The sequence below is a fragment of the Thalassophryne amazonica genome, chromosome 21, assembly GCF_902500255.1.
Source record: "Thalassophryne amazonica chromosome 21, fThaAma1.1, whole genome shotgun sequence".
Classification (NCBI taxonomy): Eukaryota; Metazoa; Chordata; class Actinopteri; order Batrachoidiformes; family Batrachoididae; genus Thalassophryne; species Thalassophryne amazonica.
In genome coordinates this window covers 15,620,332-15,641,713 of record NC_047123.1, presented here as the reverse complement: position 1 = coordinate 15,641,713, position 21,382 = coordinate 15,620,332, and the positions used below count along the sequence as shown (strand labels likewise).

The following is a 21,382-nucleotide window of genomic DNA, read 5'->3' as shown; positions in this document are numbered from 1 at the left end:
CGTCTCTGTACATTGCTGCATTCATCTTTCCCTCAATCCTGACTAGTCTCCCACTTCCTGCTGCTGAAAAACATCCCCACAGCATGATGCTGCCACCACCATGCTTCACTGTAGGGATGGTGCCTCATTTCCTCCAAACATGACACCTGACATTCACACCAGAGTTCAATCTTCATCTCATCAGACCAGAGAATTTTGTTTCTCATGGTCTGAGAGTCCTTCAGGTGCCTTTTGGCAAACTCCAGGCTGGCTGTCATGTGCCTTTTACTCAGGAGTGGCTTCCCTTTGGCCTCTCTACCATACAATTCTCATTGGTGGATTGCCGCAGAGATGGTTGTCCTTCTGGATGGTTCTCCTCTCTCCACAGAGGAATGCTGGAGCTCTGACAGAGTGACCATTGGTCATTTGGTCACCTCCCTGACCAAGGTCCTTCTCCCCCAATCTCTCAGTTCAGACGGGTGGCCAGCTGTAGGAAGAGTCCTGGTGGTTCCAAACTTCCATTTACAGATGATGGTGACCACTGTACTCATTGGGACCTTCAAAGGAACAGAAATGTTTCTGTACCCTTCTCCAGATTTGTGTCTCCAGCATCCTCCAGTGTCTCCTACAGACAATTCCTTTGACTTCATGCTTGGTTTGTGCTCTGACATGCACTGTCAACTGTGGGACCTCATATGTAGACATGTATGTGCCTTTCCAATTCCTGTCCATTCAACTGAATTTAGCCCAGGTGGACTCCAATTAAGCTGTAGAAACATCTCAAGGATGATCAGTGGAAAGAGAATGCACCTGAGCTCAATTTGGAGCTTCATGGCAAAGGCTGTATTCCAGCCTTTGCCATGAAGCTCCAAATTATGTTATGTACATGTGATTTATTGGGTTTTTTTTTATTTTTAATAAATTTGCAAAAATCCTAAAAAATTATTATTATGGGGTACTATGTGTAGATTTCTGAGGGAACATTTTTCTTGGAATAAGACTGTGACATGACATAAAATGTAGAAAAAGTGAAGTGCTATGAATACTTTCTGGATGCACACTATAAACCCAAACTCAACAAATGTGTAAATTCACATTATAAACCCAAAGTCATTCTAAAAGTTGGCAGCAAAGGATTTAAAAGAACACAAATATTGTAAGACATAACCTAAAATAAAAATTTCAGTTTCCCACATGGTAAAAGAACACCACAACATCTTGTCCTTAAAGAGGTTTTCTTCAGATCAACTTTGACAGTCTTTGACAGTCCTGACTGCAACACTGACTGACTTCTGTGTAACTGTTGCCACGAGTGGCTCCTGCATCTCAAAGTTCAGAGAGGGTTAGTCCCCTGATACAGACCTGGTCCTCCAGTTGGGCTTGTCATCCCAGCGATTTACACGTTGATGAGTTTTTGTTTGGCTTCAATGTCTGTGTGATGCAGGGTCAGCCGGGTCGTGTCCTGCTTTGGAAGCCCGTAAAGGTAGATGGACACACAAACTAACATGGCTCCAGAAGCAAAGGTGGCGGCTGCAGATGTTCAGAGAGGGGAAAAAACAAAAACATGAAAGTGTAGTTTAATAAGGTGACAACACCTAATCTTACCATTTTTAAATCTAAACTCTTAACTAGCCAATAGTTTTACACCGTGATTAGGTCCTTTTAATTATCCCCCCCACCCCGCTCAACAAAGATAAGTTTTCACCCTGTTGGTCTGGGTATCAGTCTAAAATTTTTACCTTGTCTCAAACCATTTCTATGTATTTGGGAGACTCTGGAAGGTTCCTTTTGAAAATGGACGACACCATTATCCAATATGTCCACTACAGATGCCATCTTGACACAAGTTTAATGTGTACTAATAAACAAATAGAGCCTGTGGGGATCCACAGGCTCTAAATTGGCTCTTTTTGTACATAAATCAATAATACTAACAACACTATCCTATCAACGTTCTGTTTTGGCGGCATTCATCCTTGACCCAAATGACATAAGCATTCCAAACGGCAAATGTCAGCTCACCCCAGTTTCTCCGTGATCAAAGTTACACGTACACATGGAGAGGTTTTTGTCTTTTTTGCATTCTGCTGCAAGCAGGTGGTTCCCAATGTTAGACATGCAGAAACAGAGATGGTGGCGGAAAACATCAAAGGCAATACACTTCTCACTTATGATATGATGATGATATGAGACTTAACTCACTCATGGTAACAGCAACATGAGACTTAACTAAACTGACCAATTGAAAAACACAAATCATGGAATGGCGTGTGAGTTCAAAATGTAATTATCAATGTCAATTCTTCACTGTTGTTAGCTAATATCTGTAGTTTCTCCAAAAATATTTGCCCTCTCAACTTTCAATTTTCACAGCATTCATCCTTCACCTAAAATACAAAACCATACCAAATGGCAAAAGTCAGCTCTCCCCAGTTTGTGTGTGATCGAAGCCATATGCATGCACACAGAGGCCACGTGCCTATTATAAAATAGAAGCAAAAATATGAAAGCATTTTTTTTTTAATAGGAGGTACACGCAAATACAGACCGTGCTGACTGTACCCTTTAAATATGAAATACAATGCAATGGATGCACATTCATGAACTGCCCAGTAAGATGCCAGTGTTTTCCTGTTTGATATACTCAAACAAAGTTCTGAAACAGCTTTTTGAAACCTTCCTGAACAGCACTTCAATACAGTGCTTCATTAACCTGCAGTACAGATTAGGCTTTTTAATATTAACACGCACAAGGTCTATCCTCTGTAATTCTAGTGTTAATTTCCAGTTCACATCTGTATACAGTATGTCGTTCCATATTTCCCCACAATGATCATGTTTCTCCCTTTAGAAGTCAAAACACAAGAGAAGCTGAACAAGTGGAATAAATGGCACATCTGTGATTAAAATATTACAGACACACACACACCCCTTTCAGTTAATCAACTAATTGACATCAGTGAAACCTTTCTAAACTGTAAAACTGAAAAAGGAGAAGTTGAAAGACCTTTTAACTGCCTTTCCTGGTTAATTTAGTTTGTTCTAATAAACTCAAAATATTTAAATGTATTTCCATCTCTAATTTGATTATGTCGCAGACTTACTGTAAAGCTCAAATGTTTACAGTAGCACAATGAAACAAAATGTGTTGACACTTTAAGAGTGTTCCATGATGCATAACACAAAATGGCTGACACATCCAAAATGTCCTTGTATTTGGCAAAACTATCAGATCCTTTTACAGCTGTCTAATTGATAAAACCATCTGATCTTTTTATATATGTTTAATTGATACAACCAAAACATTCATGTGTATTTGGAAAAAGAATCAGCATGATGAACCCTCTGTTTTACTGCGTGAAATTACACTACATACATAAACACACACTAAGATTTTTACATAACCATGAACACACCGCGAAGACACCGCCCACTTTCACCACCCTGCAGCTCACACAGACACTGATTCAAGCCAGGTTCAGGACCACCCATATGGGGGTGGCTTGGGCAGGTTACAAAAGTTAGAGAACAAAGAAAGTCGGGGTTCTTTGTTCCTGGTGTTTGCAAGCGGCCAGGTCAAGATCCCAGCACTGAGATAACTCTGTACCGGTGCAACAACTCTTCAATACAACATCTAAACTTTGAAGTCCGTTTCCTGTCCAATGCTTTTTGGAGGTCTCACTGTGATGAAAGAACCTAACACTTTAGGTCGTACTTTCCAATCTTCAAACAGATGAGAGAGTGAGATTAACTTTTCTGTGTGTGACAAAAATATTGTTTGTAATAATTTATTTGTGGCTGAAATGTCAAACCAACTACTATGGTCGTTTAAACTGAACATGAGCTACACAAACTATTTTATTTGATTAAGATAAGCAAGTAAGTATTTAAAACAAAAGACATACTTATCTGCAGTCCAAACAACAGGACTGATGCAACTGTTGACAGGACAATGGCAGCGGCAGCAGAAAAACCCTTCATGATGTTGTCTGTGTACTTCACCACCACAGATGTGTACAGACCGCCCACGCTGGCCAGAACTACATGTACACAAACAACCACTGAGTGTTAGCGTGGATGCCATCAGTCAAAACGTTGCGGCTTTGCACCATGACTTACACACAACGAAGAAGACCCAGGGCGTGTACCCGAAGAAGAAACCTTTCTCCAGGACTTTGTCCCCGTCAGTCAGGTAAACGCCCAACAGCGTGGCCAAGATGCCCGATAAATACATCTGGATGTTTCTCACCCACAAAGATGTGTCCGAGCTCTTCAGGACCTTCTCAAAGTACACTCCTTAATTACAAAGTCAACAAAAACTTGTGAGGGTGTAAATGTGCAAACTGACAATTCTTTGGCAAATGAATCGATAGTTATTTTTACACCTGTGTGCCTGTCCGTGTGTGAACAGAGTAACTAAACCCCCGACAATCGTGATGACGTCAAAGATAATCTCATTAGATATTCCTGCCGTGTGGGGTGGGTTAAGAGCGCTCTGATCTGCTCAGAAGGGCGTCAGGAGTGCTCCGATCGCAAATCGGGGATATTTAACATGTTTTTTTTTGGCCCGATATCGCAGCGTGTAGTGTGTCTTCCGACCACAAACGAGCTCACAGCCTGCTGAATGTGACGTGCAGCCAATCAGAAAGCAAGGTGACGGACGTACGGAGCGGAAAATAAAATCAAAACAGCTGTTCTGACTTACCAGAAAATCCGGTGGTTGCGCTGTATCCACTCCTTTAAAGAACGCCTTTCCTTTCACTTTTTGTGTCGTTTTTCCCTCTGTTTTAAATAGTCCACAAAGTACCTCTGTTTGTTTACTCTGAAGTCGTTTAATCTTGAGGATCTTTGCGAGATTTCCTGTCTGAACTGTAAATGTCCGTGTGTTAAATCTGTTCGTGTGTGGTGGTGTTGTTATTACCGTGTGGCTGAACACCACACACTGTACGACCAAACCTGTTAAAGCTATGATTTTTTTATCTTTACATGTGTGGTCTCAGGTTTTGGAAACCTAAAGATAATTTTAAAATCCTGTCGTGTGAACCGGGCTTAAGACAGTGGTGGCCTGGAAGTCTGAGAGGAGGGCTTATTACCAGAGGATCCAGGGTTTGATTCCCTATCAGGAATCCCACAAAAGGTCCCTTGAACAAGGCCAGGGTCGCAGACCAAATAGTACCCCCTAAAAATCGGTCCCCCCGCCTTCATCATTTCGGAGAGTCAGCAGCAATTCACAGATTATCGTGTCATTTCTGCTTAAAACTGACTTTAGAATGATTTAAGTGGTTTTACTTTGTCATTTGATGGTTAATAATCACATTATTCCCTTTGATAGCTTTGGGTGTAGAGAGTCAGACTCAGAGAGTCAGTCTCGGACATGCTGTTGTGGCGCTCCGATCGCTCCCCCATCTTTTATTATGAAATAATGCCAAATTTATGTGTTAATGATTGTTGTACAAAAGCTTCAGATATCTGTTGCTGAGATAGATGATGACTGGAGCGCAGTTTGAAGCAGAAACGAGGTGATAATCGATGAATTGCTGCTGATGCTGTGAAATGATGCCTGCACGGTGAAGGCAGGGGGACCGTTACATTGGCGACACCAGTAATCCCCAAACTGCTCCTGGTGTGTAGTTGAGTTAACTCACTTAACTGCGGTTACTGCGCAGGTCACTGCGGTATTGTATCACTTCCTGTTCCGGAGCACAGCGGTGTTTTGCTGTATCTGTTAGCTGTTTAATCTGCGCAGTTAGATTGATCTAGTTACCTAGATAACGATTTGTTTCACAGTGTAATTTTTACGTGCCTTAACTAAAGCACTCCCTCTGCTGAATCGCCTCTAAATTATTTACACATTATTCACCTTCTGTGTTTTTAGGAATCCGCTAGCTTAGCGCAGCTACTAGCTCTTAGCCGGTTTAGCATGGCGGCTTCTCCTGTCTCTCCTGCACTTTTCTGCTCTGGGTGTGAAATGTTTAGTTATTCCTCGGCCTCCTTTAGCAGTAATGGTACTTGTAATAAGTGTAGCTTATTTGTAACTTTGGAGGCCAGGCTGGGCGAATTGGAGACTCGGCTCCGCACCGTGGAAAATTCTACAGCTCGCCAGGCCCCTGTAGTCGGTGCAGACCAAGGTAGCTTAGCCGCCATTAGTTTCCCTCTGGCAGATCCCGAGCAGCCGGGAAAGCAGGCAGACTGGGTGACTGTGAGGAGGAAGCGTAGCCCTAAACAGAAGCCCTGTGTACACCGCCAACCTGTTCACATCTCTAACCGTTTTTCCCCACTCGACGACACACCCGCCGAGGATCAAACTCTGGTTATTGGCGACTCTGTTTTGAGAAATGTGAAGTTAGCGACACCAGCAACCATAGTCAGTTGTCTTCCAGGGGTCAGAGCAGGCGACACTGAAGGAAATTTGAAACTGCTGGCTAAGGCTAAGCGTAAATTTGGTAAGATTGTAATTCACGTCGGCAGTAATGACACCCGGTTACACCAATCGGAGGTCACTAAAATTAACATTGAATCGGTGTGTAGCTTTGCAAAAACAATGTCGGACTCTGTAGTTTTCTCTGGGCCCCTCTCCAATCGGACCGGGAGTGACATGTTTAGCCGCATGTTCTCCCTGAATTGCTGGCTGTCTGAGTGGTGTCCAAAAAATGAGGTGGGCTTCATAGATAATTGGCAAAGCTTCTGGGGAAAACCTGGTCTTGTTAGGAGAGACGGCATCCATCCCACTTTGGATGGAGCAGCTCTCATTTCTAGAAATCTGGCCAATTTTCTTAAATCCTCCAAACCGTGACTATCCAGGGTTGGGACCAGGAAGCAGAGTTGTAGTCTTACACACCTCTCTGCAGTTTCTCTCCCCCTGCCATCCCCTCATTACCCCATCCCTGTAGAGACAGTGCCTGCTCCCAGAGCACCAATAACCAGCAAAAATCTATTTAAGCATAAAAATTCAAAAAGAAAAAATAATATAGCACCTTCAACTGCACCACAGACTAAAACAGTTAAATGTGGTCTATTAAACATTAGGTCTCTCTCTTCTAAGTCCCTGTTAGTAAATGATTTAATAATTGATCAACATATTGATTTATTCTGCCTTACAGAAACCTGGTTACAGCAGGATGAATATGTTAGTTTAAATGAGTCAACACCCCCGAGTCACACAAACTGCCAGAATGCTCGTAGCACGGGCCAAGGCGGAGGATTAGCAGCAATCTTCCATTCCAGCTTATTAATTAATCAAAAACCCAGACAGAGCTTTAATTCATTTGAAAGCTTGACTCTTAGTCTTGTCCATCCAAATTGGAAGTCCCAAAAACCAGTTTTATTTGTTATCTATAGTCCACCTGGTCGTTACTGTGAGTTTCTCTGTGAATTTTCAGACCTTTTGTCTGACTTAGTGCTTAGCTCAGATAAGATAATTATAGTGGGCGATTTTAACATCCACACAGATGCTGAGAATGACAGCCTCAACACTGCATTTAATTTATTATTAGACTCAATTGGCTTTGCTCAAAATGTAAATGAGTCCACCCACCACTTTAATCATATCTTAGATCTTGTTCTGACTTATGGTATGGAAATTGAAGACTTAACAGTCTTCCCTGAAAACTCCCTTCTGTCTGATCATTTCTTAATAACATTTACATTTACTCTGATGGACTACCCAGCAGTGGGGAATAAGTTTCATTACACTAGAAGTCTTTCAGAAAGCGCTGTAACTAGGTTTAAGGATATGAGTCCTTCTTTATGTTCTCTAATGCCATATACCAACACAGTGCAGAGTAGCTACCTAAACTCTGTAAGTGAGATAGAGTATCTCGTCAATAGTTTTACATCCTCATTGAAGACAACTTTGGATGCTGTAGCTCCTCTGAAAAAGAGAGCTTTAAATCAGAAGTGCCTGACTCCGTGGTATAACTCACAAACTCGCAGCTTAAAGCAGATAACCCGTAAGTTGGAGAGGAAATGGCGTCTCACTAATTTAGAAGATCTTCACTTAGCCTGGAAAAAGAGTCTGTTGCTCTATAAAAAAGCCCTCCGTAAAGCTAGGACATCTTACTACTCATCACTAATTGAAGAAAATAAGAACAACCCCAGGTTTCTTTTCAGCACTGTAGCCAGGCTGACAAAGAGTCAGAGCTCTATTGAGCCGAGTATTCCTTTAACTTTAACTAGTAATGACTTCATGACTTTCTTTGCTAATAATATTTTAACTATTAGAGAAAAAATTACTCATAACCATCCCAAAGACGTATCGTTATCTCTGGCTGCTTTCAGTGATGCCGGTATTTGGTTAGACTCTTTCTCTCCGATTGTTCTGTCTGAGTTATTTTAATTAGTTACTTCCTCCAAACCATCAACATGTCTATTAGACCCCATTCCTACCAGGCTGCTCAAGGAAGCCCTACCATTATTTAATGCATCGATCTTAAATATGATCAATCTATCTTTATTAGTTGGCTATGTACCACAGGCTTTTAAGGTGGCAGTAATTAAACCATTACTTAAAAAGCCATCACTTGACCCAGCTATCTTAGCTAATTACAGGCCAATCTCCAACCTTCCTTTTCTCTCAAAAATTCTTGAAAGGGTAGTTGTAAAACCGCTAACTGATCATCTGCAGAGGAATGGTCTATTTGAAGAGTTTCAGTCAGATTTTAGAATTCATCATAGTACAGAAACAGCATTAGTGAAGGTTACAAATGATCTTCTTATGGCCTCAGACAGTGGACTCATCTCTGTGCTTGTTCTGTTAGACCTCAGTGGTGCTTTTGATACTGTTGACCATAAAATTTTATTACAGAGATTAGAGCATGCCATAGGTATTAAAGGCACTGCGCTGCGGTGGTTTGAATCATATTTATCTAATAGATTACAATTTGTTCATGTAAATGGGGAATCTTCTTCACAGACTAAGGTTAATTATGGAGTTCCACAAGGTTCTGTGCTAGGACCAATTTTATTCACTTTATACATGCTTCCCTTAGGCAGTATTATTAGATGGCATTGCTTAAATTTTCATTGTTATGCAGATGATACCCAGCTTTATCTATCCATGAAGCCAGAGGACACACACCAATTAGCTAAACTGCAGGATTGTCTTACAGACATAAAGACATGGATGACCTCTAATTTCCTGCTTTTAAACTCAGATAAAACTGAAGTTATTGTACTTGGCCCCACAAATCTTAGAAACATGGTGTCTAACCAGATCCTTACTCTGGATGGCATTACCCTGACCTCTAGTAATACTGTGAGAAATCTTGGAGTCATTTTTGATCAGGATATGTCATTCAATGCGCATATTAAACAAATATGTAGGACTGCTTTTTTGCATTTACGCAATATCTCTAAAATTAGAAAGGTCTTGTCTCAGAGTGACGCTGAAAAACTAATTCATGCATTTATTTCCTCTAGGCTGGACTATTGTAATTCATTATTATCAGGTTGTCCTAAAAGTTCCCTGAAAAGCCTTCAGTTAATTCAAAATGCTGCAGCTAGAGTACTAACGGGGACTAGAAGGAGAGAGCATATCTCACCCATATTGGCCTCTCTTCATTGGCTTCCTGTTAATTCTACAATAGAATTTAAAATTCTTCTTCTTACTTATAAGGTTTTGAATAATCAGGTCCCATCTTATCTTAGGGACCTCATAGTACCATATCACCCCAATAGAGCGCTTCGCTCTCAGACAGCAGGCTTACTTGTAGTTCCTAGGGTTTGTAAGAATAGAATGGGAGGCAGAGCCTTCAGCTTTCAGGCTCCTCTCCTGTGGAACCAGCTCCCAATTCAGATCAGAGAGATAGACACCCTCTCTACTTTTAAGATTAGGCTTAAAACTTTCCTTTTTGCTAAATTTTATAGTTAGGGCTGGATCAGGTGACCCTGAACCATCCCTTAGTTATGCTGCTATAGACTTAGACTGCTGGGGGGTTCCCATGATGCACTAAGTGTTTCTTTCTCTTTTTGCTCTGTATGCACCACTCTGCATTTAATCATTAGTGATTGATCTCTGCTCTCTTCCACAGCATGTCTTTTTCCCGATTCTCTCCCCTCAGCCCCAACCAGTTCCAGCAGAAGACTGCCCCTCCCTGAGCCTGGTTCTGCTGGAGGTTTCTTCCTGTTAAAAGGGAGTTTTTCCTTCCCACTGTCGCCAAGTGCTTGCTCACAGGGGGTCGTTTTGACCGTTTGGGTTTTTACGTAATTATTGTATGGCCTTGCCTTACAATATAAAGCGCCTTGGGGCAACTGTTTGTTGTGATTTGGCGCTATATAAATAAAACTGATTGACTGATTTTAGGCTGCTTTGAGCATGAAAAACCATTACATGGTAAATGTATGTATAATTTTAAGATTAGGCTTAAAACTTTCCTTTTTGCTAAAGCTTATAGTTAGGGCTGGATCAGGTGACCCTGAACCATCCCTTAGTTATGCTGCTATAGATGTAGACTGCCTGGGGGTTCCCATGATGCACTGTTTCTTTCTCTTTTTGCTCTGTATGCACCACTCTGCATTTAATCATTAGTGATCGATCTCTGCTCCCCTCCACAGCATGTCTTTTTCCTGGTTCTCTCCCTCAGCCCAACCAGTCCCAGCAGAAGACTGCCCCTCCCTGAGCCTGGTTCTGCTGGAGGTTTCTTCCTGTTAAAAGGGAGTTTTTTCCTTCCCACTGTAGCCAAGTGCTTGCTCACAGGGGGTCGTTTTGACCGTTGGGGTTTTACATAATTATTGTATGGCCTTGCCTTACAATATAAAGCGCCTTGGGGCAACTGTTTGTTGTGATTTGGCGCTATATAAAAAAATTGATTGATTGATTGATTATTTACATCGTAAATTGTACATTTACATGCACTTTTTTTTTTAAGGGACAATCAGAGACTGGAGCTGCTAGATTATAGTAAAAATTATTTTTACCAAAAGTGAAATCTGTTAGTTAATGATTACCATATTTTCCAGACTGTAAGTCAAAAACCAAAGACTATTCAGTCACAAAGTAGCCTAAACACCATAGGCTTTACACTGAATCAAAAATCAAATGTATTCATTTCTGTAGCGCCAACTCACGATGAGATCGCCTCAAGGCACTTTATACAACACAATACAGAAAACAGAGAAAAAAAACTGAATTAAAAAAGAAAAATTGGTCTTAAATGATGTTTCTTATTTCCACTATACTGAAAGCATACTCAACTTTATTTGTAACCGTTTATCTATCCTGTTGAATCCCCCCCCCTTTTTTTTTTTACATAAGTTGCAGGACCTCTCAAACTACTTTAAATAAATAAAAATGTAACATAGTCCAGAAAATATGGTACTTCTTGACTTTTGAAATATTCTATGTTTACTGAACATTTAAAATAAACTTTCAGTTTAACAGTGAATTTTCTCACGTCACTTAAAATCGCACGTTACTTTCAAAGCCACAGAGGTACCAGTCTTCCCAGGTGAGGAGTCATCAAGGTGTATTTATTTTTTGAAAAAATAAAATAAAGAAATTAAATTTCAGCACATTGTTGAAATCAGTGCACCAATGTGGTGGTTTAAGGCAATAAATAAACTACAGCACTCACAGATGCTCTTTTTCAGACTTTTAAAAGTACTGTACGATTGTGCTAAAACTGTTAACTTGTGCTGTTTCCTAATAGTGTTAACATATCTACTGTATGTTTTGTTTTACTTTTCAGAATAGGCATTTATTTTTGTAGATAACAGGCTCTTTTTGGAGTCATTGTGAGTTGCTGATGCCAGACAGCAACTGGTGCCAGACACCCTACTGGTGAAGGTGCCACCAGCTTCACCAAAACCATAAATAGAGCTGTAAAGTGCCAGTGAGATTATGAAATTACAGCAGACCACAGAGCAGGTGATTAGACGGCCCGCCAGGTGTGCACTCTATACAGGTGCGGAATCAAGTTGTTTAGTGGGTAACTTAAGGCAGGACAAACACTATGGTGAAATATGGAGGAAATTTTTCAATACTGACACTGTATCCTGTTCCCATCAACATACTCAAAGCATTTAGAAGTTCACATTACAAAATGTAAACACTTTGGGTAGTAACACAAGTGGTCAAATTGTCCAAGCAGACCTGACAACACACACAAAAAAAATCTGAATCTGTCATTCAGAAAGATGAAATTGTTCTGACCATTTTGATATGTAACCCATGTACTTTAAAAGTGGAATTACTGAAGGTACGGTCAAATGTCCTGGATGCGCTGGCAAGTCCATGGACTCCATATGCTCAACACATAAGCACTGGACTAAAATTATGACCTTGACTTCTAAAATAATTTTTCTCAAAATGAAGTCACTTTTCCATCACGTTTGGTCCAAACCACATCAAAAGTCTGTTACTTAGTTTAAATATGGACACACAGAGTACCTCCCCCGTTGTCACCACACACAGGTGTAATTAGTAAACTGTGATTGCAAGCATGACTGTTATTTGGTGCTTTCAGTGTTTGATGGATAGGTGAAGCTACTCCTGGCTGTTTAAACACAATTTTACCTGCAAATCCAGAGCAAAGGACTGCAACGGCAATGGCTGCGAACCCGAGAAAAGGGTTTTGCTCAATCTGTCGGGGGATTGAGAATTTGACAAAACACAAAATACTGAGAAGAAATTCATATAGCCCAAAAAAAAAAAAAAAGTACCACAATTCACAGAGGGATTTAATTTCTATCTCATATCAACTCCACCTGCACTTTGGTGGCCTGTGCAGGATTCCACTGGACCAGAATGACGCCCCCACACAGCATGAAGACTGAGAACCACTGCAGCCGGCTCAGAGAGCGGTTCAGCATGAAGACTGTGCACAGGGCAGTGCACGGAATCTTCAGCTGATAAGTCACCTACACATGGAAGATGACGTCAGCGTCAACCCTTGCATTGCGCATTTAACACAATATTGACATTAACACACTAAAACTCCACCCAGCTGAAACTTTGCTTGTCTGTGTCTGTTTGAACAGTGACTATGTTTGTTTCATACCTGGTAAACCGCTGCATCCAGGTTGCTCAGCGCAATAAAGGCCATGTTATTCTGGAATGCGTAAACAATTGAGGGAATGCTCAGCTTCAGCAGTTCTTTTGGACTGCAGAATATATGTTCCACGATGGCCTTCTTTAGCCAACTGGGGCTCGCCATTTCTCTGGAACAAATATAAACAAAATTATAGCCATAAGCGGCTCCCACATTTTCAGACACCACAAGCAATTAAGACAAATTAAATAGAAGAAGAAGTAGGAAGTCAAGTATAGGCCCTGAAGCTGATTGGTGCTGGTGATTATCCCTGGATACAGTAGCACGAGGCAAATGACAGCCAACATCACCCCCTGAACAAGACGCCGGTGTCTCGTCAAGATGAACTACCCATCGAGGTGAAGCTCTACCATGCAACTGCGCATGCGCTTTCACACCTCACCAGTCAAGTTGAGCTACAAAATGTATTGTTTTAACACAATGCAGTTCTGAAAAGTGTACAATGTAATTTACTCTCTACCCAGTCGAGATGAGCTCTACCATGCAACTGTGCGTTGAGTTGAGCTCACTCACTCACTCACTCGCTCATCTTAAAACACTTATCTCTGAAATTGGGTCATGGGGGCAACAGCTCCAGCAGGGGGCCCCAAACCCTGGCCACATTAACCACCTCTGACTGGGGTCAGATCCACATGCCCAAATCACCTCAGCTGGCTCCTTTCAACGCAAAGGAGCAGCGGCTCTACTCCGAGCTCCTCGAGGATGACCAAGCTTCTCACCCTATCTCTAAGGGAGACACCAGCCACCCTCCTGAGGAAGCCCATTTCGGCCTCTTGTACCCACGATCTAGTTCTTTTGGTCATGACCCAACCCTCATGACCATAGGTGAGAGTAGGAATGAAGATTGACCAGCAGATCAAAAGCTTCACCTTTTAACTCCGCTCCCTTTTCATCACAACAGTACAGTAGAGCAATCTCATGCTCCACTGTCCCCTCACTCGTGAACAAGACCTCAAGGTACTTGAACATCTTCACTTGGTGAATCAATCAGGCAATCCATTGGTTTCCTCCTCAGAACCATGGTCTCAGATTTAGAGGTGCTGATCCTCATGTCAGCCGCTTCACACTCGGCTGCGAACCAATCCAGTGAGTGTTGGAGGTCACAGGCTGATAAAGCCAACAGGACCACATTATCTGCAAAAAGCAGTGATGAGACCCTGAGCCCACCAAACTGAAAACCCTCTTCCCCCCAACTTCGCCTCAATATCCTGTCCATGAATATCACAAACAGGATTTGTGAAAAGAAGCAGCTCTGACAGAGGCCAAAACCCACCGGAAACAAGTCCGTCTTACTGCCGAGAACCCGAACACAGCTCTCGTTTTGTGAGTACAGAGATGAGATGGGCCAGATAAGGGACCCCTTCACTCCATACTCCTGCAGCACCTCCCACAGTATCTCCCGGGGTACCCGATCATACACCTTCTCCAAGTCTACAAAATGCAAGTAGACTGGATGGGTATACTCCCAAAACCCCTCCAGGATCTTTGTGAGAGTGAAGAGCTGGTTACTAGATGAACCAGAACCATTGAACCATTACCAGATCAAGAACTGACAGTGGAATACACCTGGAATCAAACACCAGCCTATATATTTGGTAGTCAAACTCTCATCCCACAAAGCCACCTGTCAACAGTAGTGGGGGATAAAGAGAGAGGAGAAAAAACTAAGTTTCTGAAACTCTGGACAAGATTAGTTTTCTATGGGGAGGTGGGGTAAAGTCATTACCAGAGTTTCACAGTGATTTATCTCCAGTATGAATGCACCATCTCAGTCATTTTTTACAGACTGTGTGTTCACATCTCAGTAAAGATTCCAAAGCTTTTTAAAATTCTTGTAAGAAAAAAAAAAAAAAATTCAGCTGCTCCCTTGTTTTTATTTGGGGTTGCCACAGCAAACCCAGCTGGATCTGCATGTTGACTTGGCAAAAGTTTTACACCAGATGCCCCACATCACATGAAGAAATGTGACGGCGGGGTTTGAACAGGGAACCTTCTGCACTAAAACCAAGTGCACTACCACTTGGCCACTACCCCTTACTTTTAACTCCTGTAAAACAGTCTGTTAAATCAGGTTACATCAATCCCGTGCAAATAGTCACATCAGTAATATGCAGTCTTACAAGTTTAGTCTTATAAACAGCAATTTGATGCGTGCGGACTGTGCGATGAAACGTCACCACACCCGACAATCAAAACAACTGAAGATTGTATCTGCAGACATGTCACACAAAACCCGTCATTAAAAAAAGACAATAAAGCTCATTTACGACAGCAGAATGGACAGGCTGTTCCTGGTGCGGGTGACTGTTCTTATCAGCTGTTTAGAAACATATTCCATGTGCATTTTTTTTTATTCAGATTAGGCATCATTTCAAGCCACATTTCTCAAGTGGATCACAGGAATGCCAAACACTGTGATATTTCTGAAGGGAGTCTTGGTCACACACAACATGACAGCAGCCGTCCTTGAACCTGTCAAACAGATAATGCCACATTTCTTTCATGATGCTAATCTTTCATCTGGGGCAACTGAAAAATCATGTGTATCATCTACTCTGGGCTTTAAACTGATGAGCATCTACCTGCCTGAAGACTTGAACTAAATAGAGTCAGCTTATTTAGCGCTTGGAAGAAACAAATATGCTTTTAGACTTTTCCTCACTGAATCTGGGGCTTCCATCTCTAACACCATGACATTTGTCCTGATACTTATTCCCCACAGCAGTGGGGAATAAGTTTCATTACACTAGAAGTCTTTCAGAAAGCGCTGTAACTAGGTTTAAGGATATGATCCTTCTTTATGTTCTCTAATGCCATATACCAACACAGTGCAGAGTAGCTACCTAAACTCTGTAAGTGAGATAGAGTATCTCGTCAATAGTTTTACATCCTCATTGAAGACAACTTTGGATGCTGTAGCTCCTCCAAAAAAAGAGAGCTTTAAATCAGAAGTGCCTGACTCCGTGGTATAACTCACAAACTCGTAGCTTAAAGCAGATAACCCATAAGTTGGAGAGGAAATGGCATCTCACTAATTTAGAAGATCTTCACGTAGCCTGGAAAAAGAGTCTGTTGCTCTATAAAAAAGCCCTCCGTAAAGCTAGGACATCTTTCTACTCATCATTAATTGAAGAAAATAAGAACAACCCCAGATTTCTATTTCAGCACTGTAGCAGGCTGACAAAGAGTCAGAGCTCTATTGAGCTGAGTATTCCATTAACTTTAACTAGTAATGACTTCATGACTTTCTTTGCTAACACAATGTTAACTATTAGAGAAAAAATTACTCATAACCATCCCAAAGACGTATCGTTATTCTTTGGCTGCTTTCAGTGATGCCGGTATTGGTTAGACTCTTTCTCTCCGATTGTTCTGTCTGAGTTATTTCATTAGTTACTTCATCCAACCATCAACATGTTTATTAGACCCCATTCCTACCAGGCTGCTCAAGGAGCCCTACCATTATTTAATGCTTCGATCTTAAATATGATCAATCTATCTTTGTTAGTTGGCTATGTACCACAGGCTTTTAAGGTGGCAGTAATTAAACCATTACTTAAAAAGCCATCACTTGACCCAGCTATCTTAGCTAATTATAGGCCAATCTCCAACCTTCCTTTTCTCTCAAAATTCTTGAAAGGGTAGTTGTAAAACAGCTAACTGATCATCTGCAGAGGAATGGTCTATTTGAAGAGTTTCAGTCAGGTTTTAGAATTCATCATAGTACAGAAACAGCATTAGTGAAGGTTACAAATGATCTTCTTATGGCCTCGGACAGCGGACTCATCTCTGTGCTTGTTCTGTTAGACCTCAGTGCTGCTTTTGATACTGTTGACCATAAACTTTTATTACAGAGATTAGAGCATGCCATAGGTATTAAAGGCACTGCGCTGCGGTGGTTTGAATCATATTTGTCTAATAGATTACAATTTGTTCATGTAAATGGGGAATCTTCTTCACAGACTAAAGTTAATTATGGAGTTCCACAAGGTTCTGTGCTAGGACCAATTTTATTCACTTTATACATGCTTCCCTTAGGCAGTATTATTAGACGGTATTGCTTAAATTTTCATTGTTACGCAGATGATACCCAGCTTTATCTATCCATGAAGCCAGAGGACACACACCAATTAGCTAAACTGCAGGACTGTCTTACAGACATAAAGACATGGATGACCTCTAATTTCCTGCTTTTAAACTCAGATAAAACTGAAGTTATTGTACTTGGCCCCACAAATCTTAGAAACATGGTGTCTAACCAGATCCTTACTCTGGATGGCATTACCCTGACCTCTAGTAATACTGTGAGAAATCGTGGAGTAATTTTTTAATCAGGATATGTCATTCAAAGCGCATATTAAACAAATATGTAGGACTGCTTTTTTGCATTTACGCAATATCTCTAAAATCAGAAAGGTCTTGTCTCAGAGTGATGCTGAAAAACTAATTCATGCATTTATTTCCTCTAGGCTGGACTATTGTAATTCATTATTATCAGGTTGTCCTAAAAGTTCCCTAAAAAGCCTTCAGTTAATTCAAAATGCTGCAGCTAGAGTACTGACGGGGACTAGAAGGAGAGAGCATATCTCACCCATATTGGCCTCTCTTCATTGGCTTCCTGTTAATTCTAGAATAGAATTTAAAATTCTTCTTCTTACTTATAAGGTTTTGAATAATCAGGTCCCATCTTATCTTAGGGACCTCGTAGTACCATATCACCCCAATAGAGCGCTTCGCTCTCAGACTGCAGGCTTACTTGTAGTTCCTAGGGTTTGTAAGAGTAGAATGGGAGGCAGAGCCTTCAGCTTTCAGGCTCCTCTCCTGTGGAACCAGCTCCCAATTCAGATCAGGGAGACAGACACCCTCTCTACTTTTAAGATTAGGCTTAAAACTTTCCTTTTGCTAAAGCTTATAGTTAGGGATGGTTCAGGGACCCTGAACCATCCCTTAGTTATGCTGCTATAGACGTAGACTGCTGGGGGGTTCCCATGATGCACTGTTTCTTTCTCTTTTTGCTCTGTATGCACCACTCTGCATTTAATCATTAGTGATCGATCTCTGCTCCCCTCCACAGCATGTCTTTTTCCTGGTTCTCTCCCTCAGCCCCAACCAGTCCCAGCAGAAGACTGCCCCTCCCTGAGCCTGGTTCTGCTGGAGGTTTCTTCCTGTTAAAAGGGAGTTTTTCCTTCCCACTGTAGCCAAGTGCTTGCTCACAGGGGGTCGTTTTGACCGTTGGGGTTTTACATAATTATTGTATGGCCTTGCCTTACAATATAAAGCGCCTTGGGGCAACTGTTTGTTGTGATTTGGCGCTATATAAAAAAATTGATTGATTGATACTTTTAGCAGGATGACAAATCAAATACACAGCCACTCTGCTGTGTGAACAGAAATTAGTAGAACTTTGCCAAAGAGAACAGAGTACCATGAGACAACACGCTGATGCACTTTAGTCAATAGCCACTGGCGGCGCTGTGGAAGCGCTGCTGCCATCTTGGACCGCTGATGATAGCATCAGCAATCATGACATTGTAATTTAACATACTTTTTTGTCTTGATGGATCATTATTGGGGTTTATTTTCATGGCTCAAGACACGACGGACAGGCATGATGAACACTGGGACTGTTGTGATGAATAAAATAATTACAGAAAAGACTTACAGCTGTTAAAACAAGAGCTTTAACAGGGCCTTCTTGAAAAACGCTGGTTATTCACATGAAATTCCACGATAAGGAATTAAACTACTTCTAGATGTCTTATGTGGATAAGTTTTCATCAAGCTGTGATTTTTTAATTCTGAGAGAAACAAGGCCAACAGGTCATTAAAAAACTTCATTTACTCTGTGTGCTGACAACAAATCTTCAAATGATGAAAACTTCATTTTTGTTCATTTAAAGAAAAAATGCAGGATCTAGCAGCAATTCTTCTTGTTCGCTGGCTGGGAATTAGTTTAGAAAGGAAATAGAGATTAACAGCGTCGGGTTCAGACAGAAATACAAACTGCAGTTCAGAAAACTTACACTTTAATGACTAACGTGAAGCAACGCAAAGTAAAGCATAATATTCCAATGTCAGCTTTGGTTTCTGAGGAAGAGTCACAATGCTGTCAGTACATCAGATCATTATTTTATGGCTGTGTAGAGTTTGCATGAACAGTTTGGTCTGTCTCTGATGTATACATTAAAACTCACACATAATGGATTTAGGTGGACCAGCGAATTTTGTCCGTTAAAATCGAAATCCACTATATGTATAAGAAGGACAAAAATCTATATGTATATAATGGATTAGTTACAGTCAGGAGGCGACAAACGATCTACAAAGAATCCCCAGCACCAACTAGCCTTACGCATTTCCTTGATTAAACCCCCCGATCTTGAATAGGGACCTGCCTCATTTAATGGTCAAAACATCATCTAAAAAAATAAACTCCTGCTTTAAATAATCACTGGACATTATGTGCATTATAAAGGATTACATTTAGTGAAGTCACTCTGTTTTCTAAGTCCGCTGCGGAGTGGTACCTTAAAATCCTAAAGCCTGATTTATGCTTCTACAACTCCGTAATTCTGTGGCCATGCAATGATGCAGACGTGCGCATGACCCTTTTAAAGTTCTCCGCCACGTTGGTGAGCGTCTTAATGAAATTTACCACAGCAACAGTGGCTTTTTCTGGATTCAATTGTCCCTCAACAAGGTGGACTTCTTTATACAATCATCAACCTCCAAATCAACATTATGCTGTGTGCAATTTCCCTCCATGAATTGCAGGTCATTTGAGCATCTTTGTTGTTTTTTGACTCTGTGTTGTAAAGTTGGTCATATTTGCAGACTTTTCTGCCAAATGTTCCTCTATTTGATCCAGCACCAGAACCATAGTGGTGTCCAAATCCAGTCGACTGTGTAATCCAAAATCTTTTCAATAATGCCTATCTCTAATCGTATTGCGTTGTGAGGAATTGAATCGCCATCAAATACTGCATCGAATTGGGAACAGGGGTGAATCATATTGCATCATATCGTCATGTATCGCTGGTAGCATATTGAGATGCGTATCGAATAGTTGTCAGTGATGAGATTCAGATGCCTACATGGAATCCAATGTGCTCGGTGTTGGAGTCAGTTGCCATTGCAACATTTGATATAATCTAATTTTACCTATCGGTGTTCCTACATCAGGTCCAGGTTAACGTTCGTTGCCAGGTGAGCATTTCCCAGATTTTTACTTACTTTGCCAGCATTCCCAGACTCAGCAGCAGTTTAATAACCTCAGAAATGCACACTGCAGTCGTAGCGAAGTACATTTCTCCCGACGAAATAGTTCTGGTGTATCTCAGAGCCACGGTGTAAGTAGCTGCCACCAGCGTCATCACTGTCAGGCAATACAGTTTGAAAACCACACTCACGTTCTCTGATGGGATAAAAAAAAAAGTCAGTTCAACAGCGTCAAAACGGAACGACAAATGTCAAAAAAAGAAAAGGCACAATTACACACAACGTGCCGTTATGTTCCCATTAACAGCTAGCTGGTGCTCGCTCTTACTCACCGCTGGCCATTATTACTTTTAACTTTGTGTCCGTCAGAGGGGCGAAGGAAAAAAATCACCTATTCCTGAACATTACATGCTATTAAAACTGATCAATGTTCAAACTAACTCGATAGCAATGATTTTTTGTTGTTGATGATGCGTCTTCTTCTTCGTGTTTAATAGCGGTTGGCAACCAGTTTACACGAAGTATTACCGCCACCTTCTTCTTCTTCTTCTTATGATATTGGAACAGAGGTGACGTCAACATGAGAGGTGTGTAGCAAACTTTGGTTCAGATCGACCAACAATGGTATGGTTTATTAATAAACCTTGGGCTATTTTTTTTGCCTCGGCTGTGTCCCAAAAGAGAATATATTGTTGACTCTACTATTCGCCCGCTGTATAGCTGATTTGGATTTACCGTTCGGCCAGGACGTTTTATCTTACTAATGGAGCGGCGTGGCAGTGGATCGTCAAACAAACATAAGATGCAACAGGACAAAAGTAAAGGAAAACACGACCCAGTGGTAGGATTACAACCACTGGACCCTGGCGATGCCATAAATTATATGGTAAGCAAACAAATCGACGCATTATTTCAGGATTGCGGGTTTATCCGTAAAATTAGTCAACTTTTGGTTGACTCTGATTGAGCCCATAAAGCGTGCTATCAGATTCCATAGCGGAATCTGTTAGACTCATTGAAACATGAATGGAAAGACACGGTTGACAAAGTAAACGAACTTCAAAACAAGTATAATGACATTGAGGACATGTTAGATGAACAAGAGCAGTATTCTAGACGAAACTGCCTTGTCGTCTACG

The 21,382-nt window shown here is 41.2% G+C and overlaps 1 protein-coding gene across 1 annotated transcript; it reads right to left on the bottom strand.

Moving 5' to 3' along the window:
- Positions 1-849: 849 nt before the first annotated feature.
- slc35a1 (solute carrier family 35 member A1) lies at positions 850-20,742 on the bottom strand. Its single transcript, XM_034162489.1, has 8 exons — positions 20,576-20,742; positions 20,259-20,439; positions 12,975-13,134; positions 12,682-12,834; positions 12,491-12,557; positions 4,099-4,275; positions 3,885-4,019; positions 850-1,509 (listed from the first exon to the last, which is right to left on the bottom strand). The coding sequence occupies exons 1-8, from the start codon at positions 20,583-20,585 to the stop codon at positions 1,376-1,378; spliced, it is 1,017 nt and encodes a 338-aa protein (XP_034018380.1). The 5' UTR covers positions 20,586-20,742; the 3' UTR covers positions 850-1,375.
- Positions 20,743-21,382: the final 640 nt, after the last annotated feature.

Bases quoted from the DNA above. Each gene is read 5' to 3' on its own strand.
- slc35a1 (XM_034162489.1), bottom strand. The intron at 12,835-12,974 runs GTATGAAACAAA...TTCCATGTGTAG, and splicing joins TGGATGCAGCGGTTTACCAG to GTGACTTATCAGCTGAAGAT. The intron at 12,558-12,681 runs GTGGAGTTGATA...ATCCCCCGACAG, and splicing joins CACAGGCCACCAAAGTGCAG to ATTGAGCAAAACCCTTTTCT.